At 47.7% G+C, this 16,743-nt stretch overlaps 2 protein-coding genes across 3 annotated transcripts in view; both read left to right on the top strand.

Annotated features, from left to right (window-relative positions):
• selenos (selenoprotein S) overlaps window positions 1-2,645 on the top strand; it is a 3,313-nt gene extending 668 nt beyond the window's left edge. The window contains exons 4-6 of the mRNA XM_024261801.2: window positions 41-127; window positions 299-368; window positions 2,256-2,645. Of these exons, the coding sequence (XP_024117569.1) occupies window positions 41-127; window positions 299-368; window positions 2,256-2,335 (237 nt within the window). The 3' untranslated portion in view covers window positions 2,336-2,645. The remainder of the gene's footprint in view (window positions 1-40; window positions 128-298; window positions 369-2,255) is intronic.
• Window positions 2,646-4,142: 1,497 nt separating this feature from the next.
• On the top strand, window positions 4,143-15,171 carry chsy1 (chondroitin sulfate synthase 1). Of its 2 annotated transcripts, XR_002917911.2 has the most exons (4): window positions 4,143-4,933; window positions 5,619-6,114; window positions 13,054-14,924; window positions 14,995-15,171. XR_002917911.2 is itself a non-coding variant. In XM_024261800.2 (3 exons), exons 1-3 carry the CDS (start codon window positions 4,623-4,625, stop codon window positions 14,641-14,643), a joined length of 2,397 nt encoding a protein of 798 aa, XP_024117568.1. In that variant the 5' UTR covers window positions 4,143-4,622; the 3' UTR covers window positions 14,644-15,171. The 2 variants fall into 2 exon arrangements, 1 of the variants encoding a protein (XP_024117568.1); XM_024261800.2 differs by having other exon boundaries at window positions 13,054-15,171.
• Window positions 15,172-16,743: the final 1,572 nt, after the last annotated feature.

The raw sequence follows: 16,743 nt of genomic DNA on the forward strand, positions 1-16,743 counted from the left end.
GGGGAGGGCCAGCTCACCTGTCTGCATGTCTCCTGAACAGCAAGAAGAACAGAAGAGGAGGCAAAGGATTGAAACATGGGAGAGCATACGGAGTGGGAGGAGCTACAGAGAAACGACAAGCTCTCAGGTAAATCCACCTGTTTCTCACCTGTGAGTCCACACCTGCCGTGGAATGACAGACAGCCTGTTAGCAGCAGCTCCAACAGGTTTCAGATCAGTTAGTTAATCCATCAACCGTCCTGGAGACTCAGGACGTCTTCACTTCCTGCAGCATCTCACTTGAGTGTCTCACCTGTAGGCCAGTGAAGATGCTGACTCATCATCCGCCCCCAAACCCAAGAAGGATAAGAAGCCGCTGCGCAGTGCAGGTACGTAGCCTCCAGGTAACCGAGAGCTGGAGGTTTCATTCTGACGTCACGTTTGGTTCGTTTGTCTGATTGAAGCTGCAGCCTGACAGTTCTTCTACCCCGTTAGATACCCCAGAGTTCTTCTGCCCCGTTAGATACCCCAGAGTTCTTCTGTCCCGTTAGATACCCCAGAGTTCTTCTGTCCCGTTAGATACCCCAGAGTTCTTCTGTCCCGTTAGATACCCCAGAGTTCTTCTGCCCTGTTAGATACCCCATACAGCTTAAAATAACAATCAGCGTTGAAGTTCGCGTTTAGTCCGATGTTATTCTCTTATGATCAGCACAAAAAATGGGCGGAATTTTCATGTTGCAGCAAAGACTCATCGCTGCACGTGTGCATGTGTTTTAATGGCTTCTAAGGCTCAAGGTATTTGTAGTTTTATGGCATGTTTTCAGAGGTAATTACAAAAACAGATATTTCATGTGCAGCTATTGAGCAACGTATTTTTAGCTTTCAAAATAAGAGCGGCTCAGTATAAAGTTCAGGACTGGCCAGACGTATTTACATGTTTCTCTACATTTGACCCGTTTCCTGAAGAAGTGGTAAGCTGCACACACAGCCGCACATTTAGGGTTAAACTCTGACCATCCTCCTCTGGGTCCGTGCTGCAAAGAGAAAAGTTGATCACTGGATGTACATATTTAGAAAATTATGATCAAATAGTCACTTTGATAGTTTTCAATTCCTTTGATCCTTTTTTAATGTATTTTGCTGCAGATCAGACACAGTTATGAGAAAATGGGAGGAGCATCAGAAAATGCAGTCATTAGTTTGACTTTAATGTCAGTTTTTCTGTTTACAATAATTTTATGAAACTATTTTTATGAAAAGATCTGCAGAGCTACGTCTCAAAGCTTTTGCTAGCATTAGCGTTAGATCTTGTAACATTCATCTAACTCTAAGTTATCTGAGAGAAATAATCCCAGACTCGTTTAATCTCATCCATAAGGATCAGGGAAGCAGCTGTGCAGGATTACTTATGTTTGAGTTTTGATTCGTGAAGGATCTGAGAGAGGAAATGCAAATATGATTAGATTGGAAGTTTATAAAATGAACATTGTTCAGTTTTCTGTTACAGTTAGTAAGGTTACCTTTCATTATTATTAAAATGATGTTCAACAGTGTTCGGTTCTCAGCTTAGCCGGTCTAAACCGGTAAACCGGAAGTCTCTTTACACTGACGGTGATGCGGTCATTCTCACGTCCCATGAGAAGAGTCTGTTAACCGCAGCATTTCATATTAAACTTGAACCCCAAAAATCTGCGGCCTCTTTTTGATCTTCCTCAAAAAGTTTTATTAGAACCCTGACTGTATATAAGAACTGGACTGAGAGACTCCACCCCTTGGCGTTCCAAACAGGAAGTTCCTGCTGGATCCCATAGACTTCTATAGAGAGACAAACAGCTGTTATCATGTCTGATTCCTAATTACTCATGAACTATCCAGTGTTCTGGATAAACACACCCAGACACCGTACTCACTACGTTCTTTGGTTTTTCTGACGCCGGATATGACGTCACTGATTTCATCAAGTGAAAATCAAACCAATATAAACATTTCACGTTTATTTATGAGTCTTTGTGGTGTTACGGTTTATTAAAAAATATATTTTGGAATCTGTCTAGAATCTGGAATCTTCTTTCAAACGAATTATCTGGAGGATGAAAAGTGATCCTTTGGTCCTGAAGTTGTGATGGGAAAGATGAGTTTGTAAATCTGTTGAAGTCGTGTAACTTCTGATAAGTTTGAGTTTTTTCTTCAAAATATAGTGAAAATAGTGAGGACTGGCCAGTCTGACATGTCTGACCAGGAGGGGGAGCTAGTGACTGACCTCTGTCTGTTTTCAGACTACAGTCCTCTGAGCGGCCAGGCCGGGGGCTCCTGCTCCTGGAGGCCTGGCAGGAGGGGCCCGTCTTCAGGAGGATGAGGTTAGAGTTGGAGGCTGAGGTCTGCGTGACCTCCGGCCTCCTTCGTGCATGCCGACCACCCGGACCGAGCTGGAGACGGACACTGAGCTGAGGAACGATGCTGCGGGGGTCCATGCCACCCCCACGCCGGATCCAGATGGAATCTGTGAAGAAGGGCATTCAGCTCCTGTTCTGTCTTGAGGCTTTTGATGAAGACTCTTCTGCCAAAGGTCCCGGACCAGCAGGAGGGTCTGAAGGTCCGGGTTCAGGTGCCCCCGCCCCTTATGTTTGTGTTTCTCTTGTTACAATAAAAAGCAACCGAACCCAAAACCGCTTCAAATTCCATGTCCTTCCATCCATTATCATCTTCCTCTCATCCGGACCGAGTCGTGGGGGCAGCAGTCTAAGCAATGATTCCCAGACTTCCCTCAACCCGGTCACTTCTTCCAGCTCCTCTGGGGGGACCCCGAGACGTTCCCACACTGGAGAGAGGATGTCTCTCCAGCATGTCCTGGGTCATCTCCGGGGCCTCCACCCAGTGGGACATGCCCGAAACACTTTTCCAGGGAGGCGCCCAGGAGGTATTAAATTGCAGTTTAGCTATTATTTTAGCTACAGGCTAGCTGTTCTGTCTAACCTGTTTTTTTGTTGTTGTTGTTTTCTAGGCTAATTTGGCATTTAGCTAACATTTTAGCTGGCTATCAACTTCCATATTTTCAGCTATTATCTTCAGTGTTTTCAGCTATTGGTTTCATCGTTTTCAGCTATCAACTTCAAGGTTTTCAGCTATTGGTTTCATCGTTTTCAGCTATCAACTTCAACGTTTTCAGCTATTGGTTTCAGTGTTTTCAGCTATTAGCTTCAACGTTTTCAGCTATTGGTTTCAGTGTTTTCAGCTATCAACTTCAACGTTTTCAGCTATTGGCTATTAGTTTTCAGCTATTGGTTTCATCGTTTTCAGCTATCAACTTCATCGTTTTCAGCTATTGGTTTCATCGTTTTAAGCTATCAACTTCAACGTTTTCAGCTATTGGTTTCAGTGTTTTCAGCTATCATCTTCAACGTTTTCAGCTATTAGCTATTAGTTTTCAGCTATTGGTTTCATCGTTTTCAGCTATCAACTTCAACGTTTTCAGCTATTGGTTTCAGTGTTTTCAGCTATCATCTTCAACATTTTCAGCTATTGGTTTCAGAGTTTTCAGATATTTACTTCATCGTTTTCAGCTATTGGTTTCATCGTTTTAAGCTATCAACTTCAACGTTTTCAGTTATTGGTTTCAGTGTTTTCAGCTATTAGCTTCAACGTTTTCAGCTGTCAACTTTAACGTTTTCAGCTATTGGTTTCATCGTTTTCAGCTATCAACTTCCACGTTTTCAGCTATTGGTTTCAGTGTTTTCAGCTATTAGCTTCAACGTTTTCAGCTAATGGTTTCAGAGTTTTCAGATATTTACTTCGTTTTCAGCTATTGGTTTCATCGTTTTAAGCTATCAACTTCAACGTTTTCAGCTATTGGTTTCAGTGTTTTCAGCTATTAGCTTCAACGTTTTCAGCTGTCAACTTTAACGTTTTCAGCTATTGGTTTCATCGTTTTCAGCTATCAACTTCAACGTTTTCAGCTATTGGTTTCAGTGTTTTCAGCTATCATCTTCAACGTTTTCAGCTATTGGTTTAATCGTTTTCAGCTATCAACTTCAACGTTTTCAGCTATTGGTTTCAGTTTTTTCAGCTATTAGCTTCAACGTTTTCAGCTGTCAACTTTAACGTTTTCAGCTATTGGTTTCAGTGTTTTCAGCTATTGGTTTCATCGTTTTAAGCTATCAACTTAAGCTATCAACTCAGCATCTTCAGCTATCACCACTAGCATCTTTGTAATTTCTCATGATTTTCAATGGAGTTCTTTGAAAGAAGAAGAAAACCTGGACTGGTGATTAGAACACTTTACAGATGTGAAACATTTCTCTGACCCAAACTGTAAAATGATTAGATCAGCTTTATACAGATGAATCCCTCAAGGATCAGCCGCTGTGGTTTCTGAGAACCAAGAATTCCGCGTTTCCGACTGGATGTGAATGCAGCATCTGTCTACGGAAACCCCGCTGGGTCAAGCCACCGAGCCCGCCGCGCTGTGCCGTTACGGTCGCAGCCCACCGGTGGAGGGCGCATGCGCAGCCTCCAGGAGATGCTACGTAGGCATCTGAAGGAGGAAGGGGGGGACCGAGAGCCCGCTGTCCCGCGCCGGAACCGACACGTTCTAAGCGGATTATCGTTGACGTAGGCGCAGCCGGACCGGGCCAGCAGACTTCAGGATGGCGGCTCGCAGTCGCAGAGCTTGGTTCGGGGTTCTGCTGGGTCTGGTGGTCGGCTTCACGCTCGCGTCCCGCCTCATTCTCCCGCGCGCGAGCGAGCTGAAGAAAGCGGGCCACAAGCGGAAAGCCAGCCCGGCCGCGTGCGGCGTGAGCGGGGCTCCCCGGAGGGAGCTCGGCGGAGTCCCGTGGGCCTCCCCGGCCAACGACCCCCCCTCCGGCCGCACGTCCGGGTCCCGGGCCGGAAGTTTCCTGTTCGTCGGCGTCATGACCGCGCAGAAGTACCTGCGGAGCCGCGCGGTGGCCGCGCACAGGTGAGTCTTCACGAGCATTTGCATATCCGAGCCGAGCCGAGCCAGACCGGGCCGGGCCGCCACCCAGACCGGAAATGCTCACAGAACCGGAAGTACTCTGGTTCAGAACAAATTATTTCAACAGACGTTAGTTTATTGTGCGCAGAACACATGCACGCGCAGGGCAGAACTGAAACCAGAAGAAATAGTTCTGATGAACACTTTCAAGAGCAGAGATGCTGCAGGGGTCAAACATACGGCCCGCGGGCCACATGATTGAATCCAGCCCAGTCATGAAGAGAAAGACATAAAGGCTGATGGAGAAAAATATCAAGTTTCTAGAGTTCTGGTTCGGTAAAGAAATGACCGCAATGCAACATTCCACCACCAGGGGTAGCAAAGAAAACACAAGAGATCCAGAAATACACAGAATCAATTTAGTAATAATCGAGGAGGCTGCTAGCGTGGTGAGGCATGTTTCCAACTGAGAGAGAAACAAAATCAAAGCTGCAGATAATATGTTGATCAACCACAGGCTGTTTTGCTGTGATGTTCCTGATCTGGCCCACCTGAGATCAGAATGTCTGTATTTTAGATATCTGTCACATGATTGTTGTATAAATGTTTGTCTGTCACATGATTTTCTGTTACATGACGTTCTTGTGAAGTTTCTGGCTGACCTTCTCAGTCTCTGTGTGTTCTGCAGGACGTGGGCTCAAACCATTCCTGGTCGTGTAGAGTTCTTCTCCAGCGAGGGCTCCGACACCTCCGTTCCTGTTCCCGTGGTGGCTTTAAAGAACGTGGATGACTCGTACCCACCGCAGAAGAAGTCGTTCATGATGTTAAAGTACATGCACGACCACTATTTGGACCAGTACGAGTGGTTCATGAGGGCCGACGACGACGTCTACATCAAGAGCGAGAGGCTGGAGAGCTTCCTGCGCAGCCTCAACAGCAGCGAGGCCATCTTCCTGGGTCAGACTGGAATGGGGGCCAGAGACGAGCTGGGGAAGCTGGCCTTGGAACCAGGGGAGAACTTCTGCATGGGGGGGCCGGGGGTCATAATGAGCCGAGAGGTCCTCAAAAGGATGGTGCCCCACATACGGGAGTGTTTGCAGGAGATGTACACCACCCATGAAGACGTGGAGGTGGGCCGCTGCGTCCGGAGGTTTGCTGGAGTCCAGTGTGTCTGGTCCTATGAGGTAGGTCCATTTCTCTTCTTCTGCCTCAAACTGATGACGAATCAGATGTCACAAACGGTTTGCTTTCCAAGCACTTCCTGTTTGGTTACCTAGAACTTCCTGATCATCCCAACTGGATCCTTTACTTTCAACCACTCTCATCATATCAACATCAGGAACCTAACTGTTGAAAATATTAATTGTGTGTGTGTGTGAGCCTTGAAGACCGTCTGCATTATATCCTGTCTGCCGTGCTCAGCAGCTGTGGTTTCATTTCCTTAAATATTGTTCTCAAAAACAACTCCTTATATGGGTCACTTAAGACATCTTGTGTAAAGCTGACCTTTCTTACCTAGTAACAACTGATCTCATTGCTTTGTTATGCCCGTGTATGGAATTCCTATGTGTGTTACTATAAAACTGTCTGAGTGTCTGAGCTATGAGAGGGACCCAAGGCAGAGATCTATGAGGAGACCTCTGTTTTGACTCTCTCCCTTTTTGCAAAAAGATTAAACGGAAGATGAATTGCAACACTGACTGGCTCTTTGGAATTTTACAAAACATATTTATAGAAATCTTTCAGAGTCATTCTTGACACTAACGCTGCATTCACGCCAAACGTCAGCAGCCTGATCGCTACATGGAGCGCTGGCCGTGTGTCTCCTTTACTTTGCATGGAAGACAAGGATGATGTTGAGAGACCAGTTTCTTTATTTTCCATCTCATTTTCCATCCTTCATGAGATCCTCTGTGAGATTCTTCGTGAGATCCTTCTTGAGATGTTTCATGAGATCTTCTGTGAGATCCTTCGTGAAATCCTACATGAGATCCTCCGTGAGATCCTCCATGAGATCCTTCTTGAGATCTTCCGTGAGATCCTTCATGAGATCCTTCATGACATCTTCAGTGAGATCCTCCGTGAGATCCTTCGTGAGATCCTCCATGAGATCCTTCTTGAGATGTTTCATGAGATCCTTCTTGAGATCCTCCATGAGATCCTCCGTGAGATCCTTCTTGAGATGCTTCATGAGATCCTTCATGAGATCCTCCGTGAGATCCTTCATGAGATCCTTCTTGAGATGCTTCATGAGATCCTTCTTGAGATCCTCTGTGAGATCCTTCTTGAGATGTTTCATGAGATCCTTCATGAGATCCTTCTTGAGATCTTTCATGAGATCCTTCTTGAGATCCTCTGTGAGATTCTATATAAGAACCTCCATGAGATCCTCCATGAAATCCTCAGTGATATCCTCCATGAGTTCCGCCATGAGATCCTTCGTGAAATCTTCCATGAGTTCCGCCATGAGATCCTCAGTGAGATCCTTCATGAGATTCTTCTTGAGATCCTCCATGAGATCTTCCGTGAGATCCTTCGTGAGATCCTACATGAGATCCTTCGTGAGATCCTACATGAGATCCTCCGTGAGATCCTCCATGAGATCCTTCTTGAGATCCTTCATGAGATCCTCCGTGAGATCCTACATGAGATCCTTCTTGAGATGTTTCATGAGATCCTTCATGAGATCCTCTGTGAGATCCTTCATGAGATTCTTCTTGAGATCCTCCATGAGATCTTCTGTGAGATCCTACATGAGATCCTCCGTGAGATCCTCCATGAGATCCTTCTTGAGATCCTCAGTAAGATCCTTCATGAGATCCTCCGTGAGATCCTACATGAGATCCTTCTTGAGATGTTTCATGAGATCCTTCATGAGATCCTCTGTGAGATCCTTCATGAGATTCTTCTTGAGATCCTCCATGAGATCTTCTGTGAGATCCTTCGTGAGATCCTACATGAGATCCTCCGTGAGATCCTCCATGAGATCCTTCTTGAGATCCTCAGTAAGATCCTTCATGAGATCCTTCATGAGATCCTCCATGAGATCCTCCGTGAGATCTTTCATGAGATCCTGCATGAGATCCTCTGGAGACTCTTGGTACGGTGAGATTCCCTCCTGAGGATCTGCTTCTGAAAGACGGCTCTTCCGCTTTAGGGTTTCAGCATCTTTGTTACTCTGTGAAAACTTGCTGTCCTGCTTTAGTCTGAGGGAAAAATAAAAGGGAGGGAATCGTTTTATAAATTATACACCATCAATACTCTAAAAATATATAGGAATTAAAGTAAAAGTAATAAGCAGAACTAAGTGAAAAGCGTTTTTCACTCTGACATTTTTGAAGAACACACAAACAAGGCTGACCTTCCAGATGTTGTCATCTGACCATCTGGAAACATTTTGGCATTTGCGATGTATTGATGATCGTTTCACAATCAGATCATCGTCTCCTGAATCGTAATCGAATCCTGAGGCGCCTCAAGATTCTCACCTTCACAAATGAGTGCTGACCATTTCAATAAAATACACATAAAAATTTGATCGAATAACCTAAAATACCAGTTTTGATCAAAATCACTCATTTCATTCGCTGGTCTTTAGTCTGTTAATCAACGTTGACAAAGTAATTCTTCTGACACTAGATAACACTCAGGTTCAAGAGATGGTGGATTACCTGATCTGTCCTGAATTATGATCAGCAACACTTCAATAAGTCATAGCTTCAGTTTCTGCAGCTTCAGTTTCTGCAACGTTGCAGACAGTCGTTTTTCCATGGCGATGAAGGAGACCGCCGCGCTGATGTGCAGCGATCTGACTAGTGCTGGTTATGAATGTCACTTCAGCCTGGATAATGGATGTCATGGAGGGGGGGGGTCACATGGAGTTATAGACAGATGCTGCATGAGCATGTGTCACATGGTGTTATGAATGTCTGTCCTGAGTAACCTCAGGAAAAACACTCTCTTTTGGGCTTTTTCAGCAGCTCGGTGGTGTTCAAACTCCAGGTTAAGCTCTCCTCGATGTGGACTCCCAGGAAGCGGAAGTCTGTCACCCTCTCCCACAGTCTCCACGGATGAATAGAGGCAGAATGTCCGTCTTCTTCTTCCGGAAGTCAATTATCAGTTCTTTGGTCTTTGTTATGTTGAGGAGGAGGTTGTTGGATGAACACCATGTGGACATCTGCTCCACTTCATCTGTGTAGGCTGATTCGTCCCCGTCAGAGATGAGTCCCACCACTGTAGTGTCGTCAGCAAACTTTACGATGGTGTTGCTGTGGTGGGCAGGTGTGCAGTCGTACGTGAACAGGGAGTATAGCAGAGGACTCAGTACACAACCCTGGGGGGAGCCGGTACTGAGGCTGAGTTCCGAGGATGTACAATGTCCCACTCTGACTCTCTGTCTGCGACCGGAGAGGAAGCTGCTGATCCACAGGCAGGTTGAGCGGGGCAGTCCCAGGTCCTCCAGCTTGGTCACCAGCTTGTGGGGGAGGATGGTGTTAAAGGCCAACCTGTAATCCACAAAGAGCATCCTCACGCAGCTCCCCCGCTGCTCTAGATGTGAAAGAGCAGCATACAGAGCCGTTGCTATGACATCCTCTGTGCAACGGTTCTCCCTGTATGCAAACTGGTGGGGGTCAAGTCCTGGTGGGAGAACAGCAGTGATGTGGTTACGGACCAGTTTTTCAAAGCACTTCATGGCTGTTGGAGTGAGAGCCACTGGTCTGTAGTCATTGAAGCTGGAGATGTGAGGCTTCTTGGGCAGAGGAACGATGGTGGAGGACTTCAGGCAGACTGGGACTGTTGACTGTGCCAGGGATTGGTTGAAGATCTTTGTGAAGACTGCAGTCAGCTGGTCTGCACAATCCCTCAGCACTCGCCCCGGGACACCATCAGGACCGGCAGCCTTCCTTGGATTGACTGCATGCAGGGTACGTCTCACCTCATGCTTTTCCAGGACCAGGACTGTGCTGTTGTGGGCTGATGGGTGAAGCTGAGGCTCCTGTGGTGTTGGGACATCAAAGCGGGCAAAGAAGATGTTTAAATCCTCTACAGTGCCAGTATGATGTCACCTTCAGCAGCTCCGCGGTTGGTCCTGTAGTTGGTGAGGTGTTGGACTCCCTGCCACACCTGCCGGCGGCTGTCATTACTGTCCAGGTGGTGTTCAATCTTCCTCCTGTAGTCTGCTTTGGCCTTTCTGACGCCTCTCTTCAGGTTGGTACGGGCTGCGCTGTAGAGGTCTTTATTACCGGACTTGTAGGCGGTGTTTCTCCTCCTCAGAAGCTGTTTGACCTCCCGAGTCATCCAGGGCTTCTGGTTTGGATAGACCCGGATGCGTTTGTCCACCGTGACTGTGTCTATGCAGTTCTTAATGTAGCACAGCACGCTGTCAGTGAACAGCTCCAGGTCCTGATGTTCAAACACCTCCCAATCTGTCCGCTCAAAGCAGTCCTGCAGCCGCTGGGAGGCATCATCTGGCCAAGTGGAAACAGTCTTTGTGATGGTGGGAGCAGTTTTCCTGAGTGGGACGTATGCAGGAATTAACAGGAAGGACAGATGGTCAGAATGGCCCAGGTGAGGTTGAGGTCTGGCCCTGTAGCTCATCTTGACATTGGAATAGACTTTGTCCAGGGTGTTGTTTTCCTCTTGTGGTGCACTTAACATGCTGGTGGAAGTTAGGCAGTGATGTCTTCAAGTCTGCATGGTTAAAATCCCCAGCAATGATCTGCACAGCGTCGGGATATTTGCTCTGCTGGTTGCTAATGCTAGCATAAAGAAGTTCGATAGCTGAGTTAGCATTAGCATCAGGTGGGATGTACACCGCTGTGAGCATTACTGCAGTAAACTCTCTTGGGAGGTAGAAGGGCCTGCATTTAACAGTCAGATATTCAATGTCCGGTGAACATTGACTGTCTATTGTCACTGTGTTGGTACAACAGCTGTTGTTGACGTATACACAGAACCTGCCTCCCCTGCTCTTGCCGGAATCAGCTGTTCGGTCTCGGTGCTGCGCTGTGTAGCCCGCTAGCTCGATAGCCGAATCCGGAATGGAGTGTTGCAGCCAGGTCTCCGTGATGAGCAGGACACAAACATCCTTGACGCAGCTGTTTGTCGCGCTTTGCAGCCTCAGTTCATCCATCTTGTTTAGGAGGGATCTGGCATTCGAGAGGAATAAGCTGGGGAGCGGTGGTTTTAGCGGCTGCCTCCGTAGCCTAGCTAGCGCGCCACCTCTGTGGCCCCGTTTTTTCTCGTCCTGCGCCGCCTGCGCGCCCCCCTTGATGTGATAGGAAACCACGAAGGGCCGGGGCTCCTAGCTATCTCCCACGGGATCTTGTGCAACCGGATAAACTCGGCTGTTACACGTCCATTGTAGCGTAATCTGATTTTAAGGAGCTCGTGTTGGCTGTAGGTGTGATCAGACCAACTGAATGTGCACAAAACATACATGAAAAAACATCCAAAAATAGCACCGACCATTCCAACACCAGGCTGCTGCAACTACGTGCGCCGCCATCTCCTCCTCCAGAAATGTGAGAAACATAAGGAAAATAAAAGAGGAAAAAGTGTCAAATGTAATTTCTGCAACACAGTCATAATTACTCCACAGTCATAGTTACTCTGCAGTCATAGTTACTCTACAGTCATAGTTACTCCACAGTTATAGTTACTCCACAGTCAGTTACGCTACAGTCATAGTTACTCTACAGTTATTGTTACTCTACAGTCATAGTTACTCCACAGTCATAGTTACTCTACAGTCATAGTTACTCCACAGTCATAGTTACTCTACAGTCATAGTTACTGTACAGTCATAGTTACTGTACAGTCATAGTTACTCTACAGTCATAGTTACTCTACAGTCATAGTTACTCCACAGTTATAGTTACTCTACAGTCATAGTTACTCTACAGTCATAGTTACTCCACAGTCATAGTTACTCTACAGTCATAGTTACTCCACAGTCATAGTTACTCCACAGTCATAGTTACTCTACAGTCATAGTTACTCTACAGTTACTGTTACTGTACAGTCATAGTTACTCCAGTCATAGTTACTCTACAGTCATAGTTACTCCACAGTCATAGTTACTCTACAGTCATAGTTACTCCACAGTCATAGTTACTTTACAGTCATAGTTACTCTACAGTTACTGTTACTGTACAGTCATAGTTACTCTACAGTCATAGTTACTCCACAGTCATAGTTACTCTACAGTCATAGTTACTCTACAGTTACTGTTACTGTACAGTCATAGTTACTCCAGTCATAGTTACTCTACAGTCATAGTTACTCCAGTCATAGTTACTCCACAGTCATAGTTACTCCACAGTCATAGTTACTCCAGTCATAGTTACTCCACAGTCATAGTTACTCTACAGTCATAGTTACTCCAGTCATAGTTACTCCAGTCATAGTTACTCCACAGTCATAGTTACTCCACAGTCATAGTTACTCTACAGTCATAGTTACTCTACAGTCATAGTTACTCCACAGTCATAGTTACTCCACAGTCTTAGTTAGTCTACAGTCAGTTACCTTACATAGTTACTGTACAGTCATAGTTACTGTACAGTCATAGTTACTGTACAGTCATAGTTACTCTACAGTCATAGTTACTCTACAGTCATAGTTACTTCACAGTTATAGTTACTCCACAGTCATAGTTACTCCAGTCATAGTTACTCCACAGTCATAGTTACTCCAGTCATAGTTACTCTACAGTCATAGTTACTCCACAGTCATAGTTACTGTACAGTCATAGTTACTCTACAGTCATAGTTACTCCACAGTCATAGTTACTCCAGTCTTAGTTACTCTACAGTCAGTTACCTTACATAGTTACTGTACAGTCATAGTTACTGTACAGTCATAGTTACTCCAAAGTTATAGTTACTCCACAGTTATAGTTACTCTACAGTCATAGTTACTCTACAGTCATAGTTACTCCACAGTCATAGTTACTCTACAGTTATAGTTACTCCACAGTCTTAGTTACTCTACAGTCATAGTTACTTCACAGCCATAGTAACTGTACAGTCATAGTTACGCTACATTCATAGTTACTCTACAGTCAAGTTACTCTACAGTCATAGTTACTCTACAGTTACTGTTACTCCGTGTCTCCACAGATGCAGCAGCTGTTCTATGAGAACTACGAGCCTAACAAGAAAGGTTACATCCGGGAGCTCCACAGCAGTAAGATCCACCGCGCCATCACCCTGCACCCCAACAAGAACCCCCCCTACCAGTACCGGCTGCACAGCTACATGCTGAGCCGTAAGATCGCCGAGCTGCGCCACCGCACCGTGCAGCTCCACCGGGAGATCGTGCAGATGGGGCGCTACGGCGCGGCCGAGCCGGGCCGGGAGGACGTGCAGCTGGGCGTGCCACCCTCCTTCATGCGCTTTAACCCTCAGCAGCGAGACGACGTGCTGGAGTGGGAGTTCCTGACGGGGAAGTACCTGTTCTCGTCTTCGGACAGCCAGCCCCCCCGCCGGGGGATGGACTCCTCCCAGAAACAGGCTCTGGATGACATCATCATGCAGGTGATGGAAATGATCAACGCTAACGCCAAGACGCGGGGCCGGGTCATCGACTTCAAGGAGATCCAGTACGGCTACCGGCGGGTCAACCCGCTGTACGGCGCAGAGTACGTGCTGGACCTGCTGCTGCTCTACAAGAAGCACAAAGGCAAGACCATGACGGTTCCAGTCCGCAGACACGCCTACCTGCAGCAGACCTTTAGCCGAATCCAGGTCCGCGAGGACGAGGAGATGGACGCCGGCACGCTGGCCAGCCACATCAACAAGGACTCAGACTCGCTGTCTTTCCTGTCCAACTCCCTGAAGATGCTGGTTCCGTTCAAGCTGGCCGCCTCCGGCCTGGACCAGCGGGAGCCCAAAGAGAGCAAGGTCAACATCCTGGTGCCGCTGTCGGGCCGCTACGACATCTTCGTCCGCTTCATGGCGAACTTTGAACGTGTGTGCCTCATCCCCAACCTGAACGTCAAGCTGCTGGTTCTGCTGTTCAGCACCGACAACAACACGGAGCGGGTCAAGCAGGTGGAGCTGATGAGGGAGTACCACATGAAGTACCCCCGGGCCGACATGGAGATCAAGCCCGTGGCGGGCGCCTTTTCCAGGGCTCTGGCTCTGGAGGTAGGCTCCACCCACTTCACCAACGACTCGCTGCTGTTCTATTGCGATGTGGACCTGCTCTTCTCCGGAGACTTCCTGAAGCGGTGCCGGACGAACGCTGCTCTGGGGCAGCAGGCCTACTTCCCCATCATATTCAGTCAGTACGACCCTAAAGTGGTGTATGCTGGGAAAGTGCAGAGCAGCAACCACTACGTCTTCACCTCCAAGACGGGCCTGTGGAGGACCTACGGCTTTGGCATTGTCTGCGTCTACAAGGGAGACCTGCTGCGGGCTGGGGGCTTCGACACCTCCATTCAGGGCTGGGGCTTGGAGGACGTGGACCTCTACAACAAGTTCGTCCAGTCAGGAATCGGCTTGTTCCGCAGCGTGGACACCGGCATCGTGCACGTCCACCACCCGGTGGTCTGCGACCCCAACCTGGAGGCCAAGCAGTACAAGATGTGTCTGGGCTCCAAAGCCTCGTCGTACGGCTCCACGCAGCAGCTGGCCGAGCTGTGGCTGGACAAGAACGACCACGGCTTCCGGAGGCTGGAGGGCAACGACTCGGCCAGGACAGCGTAGAGACGGCGGGGTCCGACCGTTAGACGCCTGACGGCCGGGGTCCCAGAATGTCACCCAAAAGGTGTTCGTGTGGACACGCCCACAGAAAGAGGGGGCGGTCCCCAGCGGATCAGAATGTGATGAAGACGTTTCAGATCTTCGTCTATTTTCTATTTGATGAACGTTTTTCCTGTTTTTATTTATTAAGATGAAATGTGACCAAGATGCTTCGCTGGGCCATGCTGCAGGTCAGGTCTCTCCTGCAGGTCAGGTCTCTCCTGCAGGTCCGGTCTCTCCTGCAGGTCTGGTCTCCTGCAGGTCAGGTCTCTCCTGCAGGTCAGGTCTCTCCTGCAGGTCCGGTCTCTCCTGCAGGTCCGGTCTCCCCAACAGGGTTTGTTCAAAGAGCTGGAGCTGCTGATGTGCACGTCCGAGTGCCCACGTGCACATCAGACTTCGTGAGGAAACATTGAAAGCTGAAGCAGGGGTGGGGTGTGGTGGGGTGTTGATGGTGTTTTTTATGAAACTTGTTCAAATAAAGGTCAATTTCTGTCTGTGTGGTTCTGGTTCTGTTTACACTGACGTTTTCTTGAGGATGTCCTGACCCGCTCCAAATGGTTCCAGGACCCTGTGATCCTGTTCCAATGCTTGTTTAAAGTTTTCAATTAAAGCAAAAAGCCTGAAATCAGCATCAGTTCTGCTGCAGGAATCTAGAGAATGTTTCTCCTGTTGAGAGGAAAGTGTCATTTCTCTGAGTGAGGATGTTAAAAGGTTAAACTAAAAAACACTTCAGTCTGAAATAAAAATCAAAACATTTTAGAAAAGTTTGATCCTGTAGTTTTTCCTCTGATAAAAAAACTAAAATTGAAAGCGAGCTGCTGTCTGAACTCCTGCACCTGTCAGGTGTGGCCAAGTCTCATACCACCGCCTACCACCCTATGGGCAACGGAGGAACAGAGCGTTTTAACCGCACCTTAGGTAACATGATCAGGGCGCTCCCCTTGAGAACAAAGCAAGATTGGCCTCAGCAGATTCAGACTTTGACTTTTGCCTATAATGCCACCGTTCACGAGACCACATGCTTCGCTCCTTTTTACCTGATGTTTGGTCGTGTTCCTCGGCTACCAGTAGACGTACTGTTCCGGTCGGTTCTTCATGACTCTGATGTGACTGATTTCAGCACCTATTCAGCCACGCTTCTCACAAACCTGGCAGATGCTGCAAAAGTGGCCCAGCAGCATGCCACTCATCAACAAGAACACCAAGCGAAAGGCTACAACAAGAAAGTCAAGGGTGTTTCCCTCCAGATTGGCGACAGAGTTCTCTTAGCCAATAGAGGTGAACGTGGCAAGAAGAAACTGGCTGAGAAATGGGAACCTACAGTCTACACAGTTGTGGACAGACAGCGTCAAATTCACGTCTACAAAATAAAAGATTCAGATGGACGTTGCAGGGTTGTCCACAGAAATCTGCTTCTTGATGTGAACTTCCTCCATGTTACTGAGTCACAGAATCTTGGTGTTGGAGAATCTTTGGAGGGGTGCGACACTGAAAGTATGGACTTGAGTGACCCAAACAGCCTCCAAACAGATTGTCCAGAAGAGCGAACTACTACTTGGGTCTCATCTGGGTGTAACAACAGCATCGATGGTGGCTCAGTGATAGCTAGTCTGGGATCAGATGTGTCTGGTCCCCACAGTGTTTTGGTGGACCAAGAAGAAGATGCCCCTGATCTCCTACCAGTCCCTGTCAGTGCTGACTGTGACTCACAAGGAGCTGAAGGTGATGACCCCACAGGGTCGAGGGACGGTTGCTGCAGCTGCAGCAGGAGCGAGCATTGCCGGTGCTCTGACACAATACCCCCCTGGGCGAGGAGCCCCACCCCCTGGTATGATGGGCCCTCCCCCAGGCATGAGGCCCCCTATGGGCCCTCCAATGGGAATGCCCCCTGGTCCAGGTCGCGGTGCTCCAATGGGAATGCCCCCTCCAAGCATGAGACCACCTCCTCCTGGTTTAAGAGGACCTCCTCCTCCCGGAATGAGACCACCCCCTCGACCCTAATACATCCTCCCACTCAGTTGTACAGATTTTTTATTTCATTATTTTGTACTTGTGTGTTTTTAG

This window comes from Oryzias melastigma, linkage group LG15 (assembly GCF_002922805.2).
Source record: "Oryzias melastigma strain HK-1 linkage group LG15, ASM292280v2, whole genome shotgun sequence".
In the NCBI taxonomy this organism is placed as follows: Eukaryota; Metazoa; Chordata; class Actinopteri; order Beloniformes; family Adrianichthyidae; genus Oryzias; species Oryzias melastigma.